This window comes from Necator americanus, chromosome I (genome assembly GCF_031761385.1).
Source record: "Necator americanus strain Aroian chromosome I, whole genome shotgun sequence".
Taxonomy (NCBI): domain Eukaryota; kingdom Metazoa; phylum Nematoda; class Chromadorea; order Rhabditida; family Ancylostomatidae; genus Necator; species Necator americanus.
In genome coordinates this window covers 24,898,340-24,912,652 of record NC_087371.1, presented here as the reverse complement: position 1 = coordinate 24,912,652, position 14,313 = coordinate 24,898,340, and the positions used below count along the sequence as shown (strand labels likewise).

At 42.4% G+C, this 14,313-nt stretch overlaps 2 protein-coding genes across 2 annotated transcripts; both read right to left on the bottom strand.

Moving 5' to 3' along the window:
• Positions 1 to 530: 530 nt before the first annotated feature.
• On the bottom strand, positions 531 to 770 carry RB195_006776 (uncharacterized protein; the record flags this gene model as incomplete). Its single annotated transcript, XM_064180054.1, has 1 exon — positions 531 to 770. The coding sequence occupies one exon, from the start codon at positions 768 to 770 to the stop codon at positions 531 to 533; it is 240 nt and encodes a 79-aa protein (XP_064036957.1).
• RB195_006775 (uncharacterized protein) lies at positions 531 to 3,721 on the bottom strand (the record flags this gene model as incomplete). The annotated part of the gene is made up of 5 exons (XM_064180053.1): positions 531 to 898; positions 989 to 1,074; positions 2,853 to 3,128; positions 3,462 to 3,577; positions 3,656 to 3,721. 5 exons carry the CDS (start codon positions 3,719 to 3,721, stop codon positions 531 to 533), a joined length of 912 nt encoding a protein of 303 aa, XP_064036956.1.
• Positions 3,722 to 14,313: the final 10,592 nt, after the last annotated feature.

Genomic DNA, 14,313 nt, shown 5'->3' with positions numbered 1-14,313 from the left:
AGATTTTCAAAATTCTTCTACAGTTTTTAAAATGACCTTACGTTGAACAAATAAGTTACCACTCCCAACAAGGTACAGAAAGTATAGCTGTGCAAAAACAGGTGTAAGAATGTACACCTATTTAGTAAACGTTACTAATTTTCATAATATCTTACTTAGCTAATTACTTTACGAAGTCACATTCCCAGCACCAGTACCACTTTCAACACCACTTCGAATCTTTCTCATATAGAAAACCTTTTACCAGTTGCACGTTGTGAGCATCCAACAGTGAAACTAGGATTTATTGTCTTACCAAACGATAGACGTGGAATTTTAAGGATTGTTCGAACTGTCACAACCTTTTACAAAACATTCTTCGTCAAAACTTTTGACATCCAGAGGAGTTCTAGACAAACTATATTACCTCAGCTCACGCGGTTCGAAAACCTTTTCTTGATATTAAGGTGTTCGGAAAGTATCTGCCGAAATATGGCAAAATTTTCACAAACATCGACAACCTTCTGCCAACGTCTCGCAAGATCACGGATTCATTTGGCGTAGAACTTCGGCAACTTGGAGGCGAAGAAAGCCCGAAGGTCATTTTCGAGGTGGTCACGATCATCGTAGCGCTTCTCTTCCAGGTGATGCTGAAGCGATCGGAAGAGATGGTAGTCGCTCGATGCCAGGTTTGGGCTGTACGGTGGTTGCGGTAGAACTTCCCATCCGAGCTCCAGAATTTGCTGGGAAGTCTTCTTCGTGATGTGAGGGTGCACGTTATCCTGCAGCATGCGAACGTGGTCGAGCTTCGGGTGCTCCTTGTGGATCTTGTCGGCCAGTCTTTGCAGTTGAGCGCAGCAGACCTCGGCAGTGACTGCCGTGTTGTCCGGCAGCAGTTCGAAACGGTAAATTGCATGAACTCCAAATCAGACACTCAGCATAACCTTCTTCTCATGAATTTCACCTTTCACGGAAGAAGCCGGCATTTCATAGCCAGCTTACCACGCACGTTTGTGGGTGTGGTTGACGTAGAGGACCCATTTTTCATCTCCAGCGAAAATGGTGTCCAGCCAGTTTGCGGCTTCTGGAGAGCAGCTGAATGCAGATGTCCAGGCGTCTGGCGGCTCAATGTATGTGGGAGCCACTAACCGAGCTTTTTCACCATTCCGAGAGATCGCAGTTCATTATTCACGGTGGACAGCGAACAGCCTAGACTGGCAGCAAAATACCGCACACCTTCATATGGATACTACTCCGCCAGATACTTCAGTTCTTCGAACAATATTGCAGTCGGTCGACCAGAGCGAGGCTCATCTTCGAGTTTCTTGTTCCCGGCTTTGATGTGCTCGAATCAGGCGCGCACAGACCGCTCAGAAGGGGCTTCAGAGCTGAATACTTGATTTAAGTTTCGATGGGCTTCAGCAGCGGGGTGGCCAGATTCGAACTCGTAAAGGAGTGCATGTCGAATACGGGTGGAATGTTCGACCACTCTAGGATGAAATAGGCAAGGAAGAGGGAGCCAGATATATTATGCGTATACAAGCGGTAGTGTCCTTATATAGTATATTTAAAACGGGAACTTCCGGAACATCTCAAAAAATCTGCGCTACTGCGAAATTTTCGGCAGATACTTTCCGAACACCCTAATAGTTTATGCCCCTTCTCCTTATAAAACGAACAGTACTCTGAGGTACAAAGTTAATCAATCAATTTAGCCCAACGCATCGCGACAATTTCGCAGCAGTTTTAGTGATTGTCGATAATCCGAGCTATTTTTAAAGGTCAAAGATCTTTGTTCCTTTTCTCCTTAATGTCTTCTCTAATAAAAAAATGTGCTTCTTTTTACTATTTTTGCCTTTTTCTTTCGTTTAGGTTCTACCTTTTTGATGGGCGTTCTCGTCAGGCGATAAGACCAGGTCGATGAAGAAGTGAAGTAAGTCATGTTCTCTCACCATAGCATTTTTTACACTTCTTTATTGTTTAGTGGATATTACACAAGGCTGGACTCCGTAAAAACTCCAAAATTTCGATTACATGGTAGTTTCCTTTAAACCACAGCAAATAGGTCATCTAATGTCAGGTCAATTTAGCAAGACTGCACTCGTGGTTTCTTGCAAAATCATGCGACATGGAGAAGAAGCCGGTGGGTCAGGGAGACAGGAAACGATCAATGGTGCACAAAACACAATCGGAATTTTCGAAGATCAAAGCCGCTGGCTGCAGGAAGCGGAGGAACCGACGTGGCGCACGAAGTGGCAGTCGGAGCAACGTCGTGGAAGCGCAAGCGACGCTAATCGCAAGGAGTGTGGTGGTCCTCACATCCTCGGACCCAGCCTTCCCTAGATATAATATTTGATATTCGCTGTCTAGTATTACGCTGATAACATTACAATAAACATCGAAGCTTAATCTGTAGTTCATGTCCACAGTATAACTGGTAGCAGTGAGTGATTGCGAAAGGAGTGATCGTGGAGGCCAAAGCGCCAGATCAATACGCAGTGAACCTCTGGAACAACACACGACATGACGCAGCTTTTCGTCAAGGATTTTCCTTGCGCCTACTCCATAAAGTCCATCCCTGCAACGCTCAGAGACCCATAGGCGGGGGTATAGCGACCGACCGTGTACTTCTTCCGGGTACACAAGATCGCATTCATAACTCCCTCATCGGACAATAAGATAGTGCTGGGGATAGTGCTCTCAATAACAAGTCGCAACCCAGGTATCCTTAGTAATCTATTTGGAGAGTGCCCGGAAGCGGTAACGGTTTCGTCAAAGATCTGCGAGTTTCTTCTCAGCGATACTGACAAGGACCATTTTGTCCTCGCCAAAACTCGCGCCAACGTCTCGTGCGCGATGAGCCCCAATATCACCCCAATAGTTTATATTTCGGTCTCAGCTCATAGTTCGGCAACTTCCTCATCGAGCGAAGCTGCCGAACTATGAGCTGCTGGGCAACGAAGAACTTTTCTTCGGACTCTCCACATTGCGCGCCTTTCCAGCGACATTGTGCTCGATTAAGTGTACGGCGGAGGAAGTCGGTTGATTCGTTAGGACGCAGCGTCGCTTTCACCTCAACCGTCGTCGGTGAAGCTAGACTCCTATACATTCCAGCTCCGAGATGATCAAGTTCAGGCACTACGGGTGACCTCAAAACTGACAGTGTGAGCAGCCCTCGGCACCAGGAAGAGGGTCATTGGTGCCCTCAAGCGGATAGCTTGGGCGCTTCCGAACATCACGCAGTCGCCACCGCCACCACCAACACAGCTGTTCCCTAGCTAACTGATATACTTCTGATGCTGCTTGAATATAGGCCCCCGAACGTTCTTCGATTCGTCTCGCACTCGTTTCATTTTCGTCAGTAGATGGCGCCCTCACTATCCCGGTCGAGACGTTATCTTGAAGGGACATGCAAATGGGGATCTTCAAGATTCACCTCTCGAAGTGCCGCACGATCACAGGAGATGAAGCGTCGCAGATACCTGAGCTCGTGTTCGTCGTTTCCACCACGCACTTCTTCTACGCCAGTCACATCTACAGTGGGGATGTAAACCAGTGGAAGCATGTACGATGCCCACGCTCTACCAAGACGACCATCCTTGGCGCGACGGGAGTGATGCAGTTACTGCTGCGGAAGAGCATGCCGCTAGAACCTCTGCCGACTACGCACACCTACACCAGGCCGATAGGCGTCTGCTGCTGGAGAGCTATAAGCGAACAGAGAAGTGGCGTTCGTCTTCATTTCTCGTCTTCTGAAGGTAAGAACCTATTACAGGTCACGGAACGGATCTAACTATAACAAGGGAAAGGTTCAAACGTGTCGCGACCTAGTGCAAGCGTTGATGGCCAAGGGGATCTCCTCTTCATTGATCGCGGTGACCACGTTCTACAAAAAACCGAGAAATAATCTGTGAATGCATTTTCAAAGGCAGCGTCTCATCTTTCTCTAATGATCGTAAAAAACGGAGGGGGAGTCGCTTTAGTTTCTACGTTAGAACGCGCTTCTATGTGCAATTTCTGATAAGCTCAGCAGCCTATTCATTCTCACTTGAATAAGCTGTTGAGAAGGCATCATTGAACTTCGATCGCTCGCACTTGGTGGCGCATCAACGCTCTGAAAAAGTTGAGCGAAACCACGCTGGGTTCCGCAGTCGAGTACACCCCACCTGTCTGTCTAATCTACACCTGCCCTGTGAGCCACCACGTCTCAATTGTGATATGCTGCCTTTAACATAAAAATCCACATAGAAGTAGAATCGTATTGGTTACAGGTCTTTTGATTGCAAATTCCTCGTTCCAGAGGCAGAAAATACTCTGATTTTTTTTTGAAATTCGAGCAAATCCTGCTTCTTCGCATCGTTATTGAATGGAGCGTCAAGCAAGCAATACAGAGCACATTCAAGACCACTTGTTTTTTTTTTTAATTTAATTAATTTGATGAAGCCGATGAAGCTGAAATTGGTGCCGTGCATGGAGGAGCAGTCGCCGAAAAAACTGAAGTAGCTTGTCTTTAAAACCGTAAGAAGGGGTCATATTTAGAAAATTGCTGAAAGGTATAAGTGAACTAAACCAAAAGATACTGCTTGTCTAGCATAAGCATACTAGTAACTGACAGTAAAAAATAAGAAAAAGTGAATGTTTGCCTCTTCTTTTTTCGATATGAATCTTATACTTCAAAAACCCTCACCCAAATCAAAAGTGTACTTATCCGTGAAAGCCATTATTCAACATCATTGCGCTCACGCATATCCCTCTTTTGTGAACTGCTTTCTTTTTTTGAATGCAAAAACTCTGCTCATTTCGTGAATCTTGCTGCGATTTCAATCCGACGTTGCCTTGACAACGAAGCCATCCAGATTCATTTCGAAGAGTCATTGTCAATTCTCTTCCGCTTAAGCGTCGCGTGTCTTTGTTGTCCATCTTCAATAAGGGTAAACACGAATCACTTTCAAATTTTAGTCCAAAAATTCAATACTGGAAAAGAATTAACACTCTTAGTGGTATAATTCTCCCTCGTGCAACTAAGAATTTCATGCATGTGTTGACCTATTTTCCTCTACTTCTGCGCGTTATTTTTCCCATACTTTGTTTGTGATTTGGACTCATATTCCGCAGAAACTTCCATTTTAGAACCTTGTTGGCAAGTTACGGTGTTATTGCTTGTCGCTTCACAGCACGCACCTTCACTTAAACGTGCCATCTTTCAGTTCTCAGCCTTTCCTATAGTTTAGCTGTCCTTGTTCTACCTTCTTTCCGGCTTTTTTTTCCAGCCCGCACCATCTTCAGGAGCAATCCATCAATTCAATCTGAGCAAGATAAGCAGGGTCTACCTCATAATATGACCGAATGAAAAAGATGGTGACAACTTTAAAAGAGGAAACAAAATAATGATGTTTCGATCGGCAGGAACATGAACCGAACAGGAACCGCAGGAGCAACTTTCCTCCGACGTAAATGACTACGACTGTAGACCGAGCACACTACGTTTTAAACGCATTCATCTTGATTCTTTACCAGCATAAAGGTAAACGTGCAGTTCTACTTCGTTGGTGATGAGAGTCGATTCATTAAGGAGTTGAGTACCGAATTGGCTTTAGCGCATCTCTGATAGATATCCATCTCGTGGTCGCCGTTGTTTTCAAAGGCAGCTTACCATCACGTTGATGATGTAGCGGTCTCTGAGGGCAAATGCGGAGTTCGGAGTGTGGATTACGAGTATGAGCGAGGTTCCGCTCAATCTCCTTTAAACATCCTGAAAAACGACGGGAAAAACGGCGTTTGTCCCTTAGAGTTACGAAAAAAACGCACCCGCGAGCGGTCGAAGATCAATGAGGTGTTCTCACCAGCCTCTTCAAGTAAAACCTATGAAATAGGCTGCGGGAACTGAACATGCACAGTGTGGCGTGCTTGGACTTATCTCTTGGAAACAAACACCGTTTCCACGCCGTTTTTCAGCACGACTAGGGGAATTGAACAAATTCACGTTATAGTTAGACTCATATTCTGAACTCCGAATTCTTTACTCGCCAACAGAGGCCATGACATCGTCAGTGATACGCTGCCTTCAAACGCAAAATCCTGTCAGGACGTCTTCTTCACTACTTCTGTCGATTGTCACCCTATATCTTTAGGTGCATCGACGGTCCTAACTGTAACGCATACCTCCAATCGACCAACGGACGGTCTGATGATGCTGAGGCGATATCAGTAGCACAACACTTCATCCACATGATATCGTTGGCGGCAAAACTGAACAGAAACAGATCTTGTCGTACTCTATTCTTCACGCGAAATATACCTGCTGAGGTGCGACCGGTGCAGTTGTTCGTAGATCCATTCGCCCCGCCAATTTGACAAACAAACTTTCATGATGGTTCACCTCCGCAGAGCCCATGGATAGCTTCCTGAATACGTTCGGAGAACCGCTTCGATAAGGAGACTCGAAAGCAATATTGAGCTTCAGGAAAGATAACTGCACAGGATTCGAGTTCTGCTTTCACGCTTCGACTACTCAAGTACTGAATACCTGATCACTGAATCATCGAGCAAAGCCCGGCTTGTTCGTCGTGCGTGGTGGCTTTGCTGAGTCGCTTCGAGATTATCCGCTTTAGAACCTTGTCACCATGGCAAGTAGCAATGAAATTAATGGACAGATCCTGGGATACCTGGCGAACAGCTTCTTGTGTATTCCTATGAGGCACCCACGCTTTGGGGGGAGAAGAATGAGAAGTTCACTATTGATAGAAAAGATGATTTTTGTTAAAGATGGAATTAATCTCTTCACATGCTTATCATTATTTTGCTTATCATGGGGTTCGACTTCACTTCGGAGTTGCTTGAGGTTTATGAACGCTTGTGCAGCCTAACAGTGACAGACAGGGACGATCCGATTTGTCATTTGTTATTGTTGAAAAGTTCGACTTTCAATGAATCTCGGCATAGTTGAATGTAGTATCGAGTTTGATAAGCTGTACACGAGGTTGTTAAATAAATTTATTCGCTGAACCTTTCGGCAATATCGCCTTCTTCAGAGAACTGAAATGGGCGATTCAATCTACACTGAATTCTCACCTTAGATCTAAGGTGAGCATTCAGTGTAGTCGCTAAATTGGTGATTGGAAGTAGGCGTGGAGTTTATCAGTTTAGTTGTGGAGAGGTTGGTCGTTTAAATTGTAGATTGAATCGCCCTTTTCAGGCTCTGAAGTAGGCGATATAGCCGAAACGTTAGCCAAAGGAATTATTTAACAACCTCGTGTACAGCTTATCTTACCTTATCGAACTCGATTCTACATTTTTTATTATGTTCATCCTCGAACACAAGCGCTGGTACCAATTTATCGACCGCTGTAGGATGAAAGACTCTAGGGTGGTTTCGGACTATCGATCGTATATTCAGAGCCGATCACCATACCGATTGAGTTACACCCATTCGGTCCATCGAATTCTGCCCTGAACACTTGTTATGAACACACAATGCTGCCATGAACACTTGCTTATTTTATCACATTTAAGAGAAGAAGATGGAAGAGAGGAAAGATGCCAGGAGATGAACTAAGAAATCGCCCACTGTGAACGTCTTATCTGTATCTGACACACATATATACGATACCAGCGCTAGCATGTGATGAAACGTCGCAGTTTCAGCCATTCTGCATCCTTCTCCTGTTTCTTCGTAGCTTTCTTGAATGGAATTCATTTTCAGAATATTCAGCATTTCATTATCTGTCATATGAGATAGTTCTTTTTACAATATTTCAGAGCTGGTGTCATAGATTTACTTTTGCTGCTAACTGCGTTGACTTAACAAATGAATCTCCTTTATCTGTACGCTAAGGTACACAGCTGCTGAAAAACATAAAGCCTACTTCTGTGTGCATCGTCAACGAAGGGTACGACGTTTACTACCAAAAACTGCTCTTTGGTAAACATTTGTTATTTTGAAACTGGAATCCACGATCTTTTTCGGAGTATTTTATCCATATCCTGAGCAAACTGGATAAAAAATAAAGTCTCATGCGTATCAGTCCGCTTCGGATGGGCCACCGCGTTCACTTCAATTCGGAATCGTTTGAGGTTTACGAACGTGTAACAGGGCTTTACAATGACTTGCAGGGGCTTATCGATGTGTCAAATCAGTGTTTTTGTCCTCCCAGACCAATCTGGTACCAATTTATCGACCCCGGAGGAATGAAAGGCTTGGTGAGCATTAGGGCGGAATCGAACCGTTGACAATGTGGCTACAACGGACCTCTAGCCGACTGCGTCACACCGCACCGATTGCGCTAAGAATGCTCTTTAAAGGCATCACCGTACCGTCTGAGGTGGTATGGATTTCAGGTGGAGTATTCGTATACTGGGTCGTAGATTATGGGGAGGAGGGTGATTCCGTCCATTTCTTCGTTATTGCCGTAAAAAACGGCCCGGAAGATGCGGTTTCGAGCGTTCCGGGGCGCTATTTTCTACAACGAATTCGATTGGAGCGCGCCAGCCTTGTACCCTTTACGGCGATTGGGAAGAGATGAACGGAATCACCCTCTTCTCCACCACTTACGACCATGTGCAGGCACAACCCACCTGAAACCCATACCACCCCAAATTCGTGTGGTGATGCCTCTAAGCTGCAAATCAATCGATACAAATAATCAACGTCCACCCTCTCACTGGAAGAAAAAAAGAAAAATTAGAAACTTCTTCATTTTCACAAAAAAAATAAGCCTTTAGTAGATTTTGCAGAGCTATTTCAGGCATTAAAAGTCCCTTCACATTACCAAAAAACCCTCACAGATAAAGTTTGTCCTTCCAAAAATGTTGAGTTAAACTTCATTAATCATTTATAGTAAGTCTTTTTCACCTCAAACACCATTCAGTCTTGTGGCCGCTATTTTTGCCTTTCAGTGATGATCCGACAGGCCATTTTCACACCACCGACGGGGTATTTCTCCTTTTATTTCATTTATTCCTGTATTTTACTTCTATTTCTTTCTTTTATTTATTCATTTTTGTCCCCTAATGGTATCGATTTATTTAGGAATAGTAGGATAAATTGTTTCTCAAATAGAGAACACAGTTCAAGTTCTCAACGCTTAAAATCGCTGTAATAAGGAGCAAATGAAGGGTGGACCGTAAAATTTGTAGGAAAACTGGGCATCAATACATTCACTAATCCTAGCATAAAAATTAAGCTTCGACTACGCTCTTGTAGGCATACAAACATCCCAAAACACTGTGCAAAATGGACCCGGACACCTCGTTTCCGGTTTCCTGCTCTTTATCCGCAAGCATCAGCAACGGAGGTCCTCGACACACTCGATCAGATGTGATTACGCCACCACGAGCGCTATTAGGTATATTGTTTGGTGCGTTCCTGCTGTGCACACACCAGAACCGTCCTTGCTCGATCGACCGTCATGAAATTTCACAAGCGCCGCCAATCGATAATCCTTGTTCTAGTTCCGAGGTGATCACAGAGGCTTACGTTGTATAATCCGCATTGTTTGTACCTAACGCTGCCGCTACTGTAGGAGTGGTGGGTGTTCAGCCGAGTATGAAAAAAAGCGTGTTCTTTTACTTCAAGTGCTGCTTTCTCTGTCATAATGAATACTTTTTTTTCAAAAATAGATATGAAAATAAGCAGTTCGTGTTCATAATTTCTCCGGACGTCGCTATTTTCTGATAATTTATTTCCATCCCGGGTAGTATGTCCTTGACAGAAGGAACTCTTTGAGTTTTATAGGTCATGTCCATCCTTGTTTCTTTTTGTTTCACTTATTCCTTTCATACATTTTGAGGGAACATAGCATACATACAGCAGAAGAATGGTCTAACTTTTTCCCACCACAGTCTGGATGTGCTTTTGAAGTAAAAAAAAAGTGCTTAGTTGAATTTTTTTTTCTAAGTTCTCTATGGGTACAGAACAACCTTCAGGCTTATTCCATTGGCATTTCAGAGCCCATGAAAGCAGAAGCACAGCGAAAAGATTCGTGTAGTGATTTTATTGATGAATAAAAATTCTTCGTGCTTCTCATTATCTAATTCTGTATCTATTTTTATCGGCCCATTTCCAACTCTTCGAACTCATTTTCACATAACTTCTCGTGTATTCTCGAACTGTTACAGTCATGTATCTTGTAGTCATGTCTTTCTTCGGTATTTGACAAAGAACCCTCACAAACTCTTTGCAGTTGTTCAGTTTTCCATCAAATTTGTGGGAAAAACTTTGAAGCCGTACATTCTTTTCAATTTTTTAAATGCAACAATCACCTCTGTGTGAGATTTGTCAGGAAATTCTTTCGCTGTTCTAAATTTCTCTCCTTGCGCTCACAACGGAAGAGAAAGAAGACGTCGAACAAATGTGTTAAAAATAGCAAAATCATTTGATGCGGCATTGTATTTTGAATATGAATATTGATTGCATAATTTTCGGCACACGTCATATTTACACTGCTGAAACCTGGGAAGTTGTGTTGAAATCAGTTCTAAAAACGTTGCAATTTCTCATCCGCCTTCATCTACCAGAGTCTCTTTTTTTTTGCTGGAAAAACCAATAGGAGACTAAACTAATGGAAAGGCGAAAGGATTTGTCCGGATCCCAAAGTCGCAGGATTAGTTCGTTGGAAGCGACTTTAGGTGATGACTAATTCATGAGTAACAGACCTGAGCGAATTCGAAGACGGGACGGAAGACGACGAAGCGATTCTCACTGACTCATCATTCATAACGACCCATCAACAACCGGTTGTTTAACAATCATTGCATGGTATAATGTATTTGAACGAGCGTGATTTACTGTACAGGAGAACAACATGAACTGGTGACTCTGCATGAATCTAATCACTAAACTCACATATTTATTTATTTTAGACTTCAAAATCATCTAAATTGTCAATTGTTTGGTTCTACGTCTTTCCAGACTTTCTTTCTATGTCTGTTCTCCTTTAGAATTACTCGGACTGTTGATTTTTTTTTGTTTATTGGATACAAAAAGTTAACGAAAAAAAAACACCTTGATTTTCTGCTATGTCTGAAAACAGAAAATCTTATGGATTGCATTTTGAAGCGAGTATAGATGAGGGGTGTGAGGTCACCCCTATGTGGGCGTGGTCTTTAGTTCCGTACCACCTAAGGCCGAACCATCCTCCCGTCCCTACGGGGAAATAAAATAGTTCCCACGTTTGTGCAAAAGGATAAAGATGGTGACTTGACAACACGGTAAACTCTCAAAAGTTATTGTGTAGTACTCTTATAGGTTTATTTCCTATTATTATTCGGAAACGAAGCCGTTAGCGCCTGCGTATCCCAGAGGGATTAATTAAAGTCGAGTATTGTACCTAGTGAAGTGGATTTGTGGTGATCTGGATAGATTATCCCTAGCCAGTAGGTCCCATCATGTAACATGAACAACTTCCGTAGCAGCAGCCGCGCACCAGGCACAGCCTTTTCCCGGGAGTTCTTTTTGGCATCGCACATATTTGACCTTGGCGGGCGCGCACCTTTCAGTCATTCATCTGCAGCCATCAAATGCGTGATGTAATATTACTGTCATGTTTGCACTGTACTAGGAAGGGGAAACCACAGTTTGTCATCAAACGTACGAGCATCCTCAGCATGGGAAAAGTAACGATAAGTCTGCGTGGAGAAGCATCCACGATTAGCCCCATATCACTTGAAGTTTTTCTTCCGTTTTCCTGGCTGACGTTTTTGAAGGCGGAATCAATGCTCACGTGTTCGGTATGATGGCAACAACTCTTCCGTCACCATTCACGGCCGTCCTCCTCAAGGTCATCGTTGAGTGAGTCATCGGCGTCGCTCTTACCTCCTCGTACCACCGGCCAGTCAGTCACCTCCTTTCCAGTGCATTCGATGACTCGTCTCAGTAATGATCGTTGTTGAAATTTTCACATATTTATTTACTTTTTTGTAGAGTTCAGTCAGTATGTTGAAAAGTCTTTCAGCCGTTTAAGTGATCTTTGTGAATCATTAAAGTAATATTACCTTTTTTTTATTGATTTGGTTGAGCTGTAGCCAAAATTGGTATTGGAACCCCAAATATGAATTGTGGTCTCCTAAAAGTTGTGAGTTGAAACGTACTGATACTACGGTATATGACATCATTGAATTTTTCATGTTCCCTTTTTTGAAATAAAATTTTAGAAGTAAAATATGGGATAAATAGGAAGGAAACGCTCGATCCTGTCTGCTTAGCACCTTTGCTCTCGCCTGTTTTACTTCCAAATTAACGAAACCTAAGCATTTTGCCCCTCTTATATTATTTTCCCATTGTTACTTTTGTTGTTCACAATGGGCTGCTTCCAATCTGCTTGGATTAAACTCCTTCCTTCGGAGTCTTCACATGGAAAATGTTAAGAATTTTTGAGTTTCCTAATAATTCTTAACATTTTCCATGTGAAGACTTCTTCTACCAGAACAAAAGTGGTACAGGAAACTATTTCTCATAGTTTCCTGTAGCACTTTTGTTCTGGTAGAAGTGTGGTCGTTTTTAATGAACACTGCTTTCAAGATTATTGAGAAAGTCAAAGCACCTTACATTTTGACTTGAATAAATAACCAACGTGAATGTGTTGTGGATCTGCGCTATTCAACCACGTTAATGTATTTCTACGGTGATTTGTGTGTGTTCTTTAGTGGCAATGGGTGTAGAGGCTTCCGTAGATTTTTGAGCATGCCTCCGGTCACGCCATCACCTGAGGAATTAGCGATGGAGTGTATCCTGTGGAGATTCACCGTTATTGTTGCCTAAATAGCTGACTCTGCCTGCTTACCGCTGATCATACGCTGGATCACCGGCTAGGACATAATTCACAAGCTTCTAAGTTGTTTTGGATAATCAGAAACATCCTCTGGAATATTCTGAAGAAATTTCATGAGGAATATTGTGATGTAAAGTGTCTCAAATTTGTAAGTTTACTAGGGCCAGAAGAACATTTAAGACGGTAGTCCATGTCCCCATGAACGACTTGAGCGTGGCTTCGTCGAGGCATATTCGTGTCTCCTCAGGCATATCAACCGGATTCGTATTGACTCGGAGGCATTTTCGGAGAATCCGCCGGGAGCGAATCCGAGAACCCTCTTTGCCGTTCCTTAGTTTCGGAGACGTTCGCAGAAAAGTCTACAGTAACCTCCTTGCCGTTAATGTTCGTGTTTAATCTTTAAAAGGTACCAGAATCAGACAAGTTTTCAGCGAAGGGAGATTAAATGTTTTGTGTATAACGTTAACGTACAGCAAAAACTTTCTGTACTTTGACGATTTCTTCTAAAAAAAGCAAATTAATACATGCTTACATATTCTTTTCGTTTTTCAAGGCTCTATTGTTATCCAACTGTTCCTTTGTTGTTTTTCCACATTCTTCTCAATGTCCATGTTCTTCTCAATGTCATATTTACGTTCCCACGATGTTATTTCACATGACCGTCTTGCATTTTCTATCGCTAACCCTCTATTTTCTCCGTCTATTCCTAACTAAAGGTTAGAGTTGGTAGAAAAATGGCCAAATTCACTGGACAGGCGTTTAATCAGTGCAAGACATCCCAGTCTAACGTGAATTTCCGGATTATTTTGATTTTAAGCGAAATTTTAGTGAGCTCTGCTCTTTCTTGCGCTTTTTTTTTATGACCACAGGCGTTTTAATAAATAAACTATTGAGTAGACAAATTAGTATTCATGAACTGAGAATCATCTTGATTCTTCATTTAAAAAAAAAGCTTTTTTTGTCCTATCATGCTTGGAATATATGTAGATTCACCAGTCAGTCAGAGAATCTCGAGAATTTGTAAAAATTCAGTTCCTCTAGACATTTCTTACCACAAATCATACGTTTCACGCGAGCTGTGCTCACAAAATAATCAGCAAATAAATAAGTAAACATGTGTAAGCAATCTGCATCACGCTCTCAAGTCTACAAAGGTCCATTGTGCGTGCTCTTAGACCTTTCTTTGTCTTTGAATGTGCGAAAGGGATACTGTGTCCTCACTTTGCTATCAATAAAACCACACTTTCTGGACGGAAAAGAACGATTTTACGCCACTTACTATAATATACTTAAGTTTCTTATAAAATCGGAAATAAAACATTTAATTTTACTAGTATACACGTGGCTTAATGATTTATTCTTCATTTTCCAATTTTACATCTTAACCTGATTTGCGCTCGCGTAAGATGCAAGTGCTGAAATTTCATCTTTTAATTTCTTGAACATTGCTTTATTTTTTATTTTCCTTTTCTATTTCTATTATTATTTCTGACTGTACTATTATTTTTACTGTTACTACTACTGAATTATGTACTAAAAATACTTAGTAAATAAAAATGTACACATG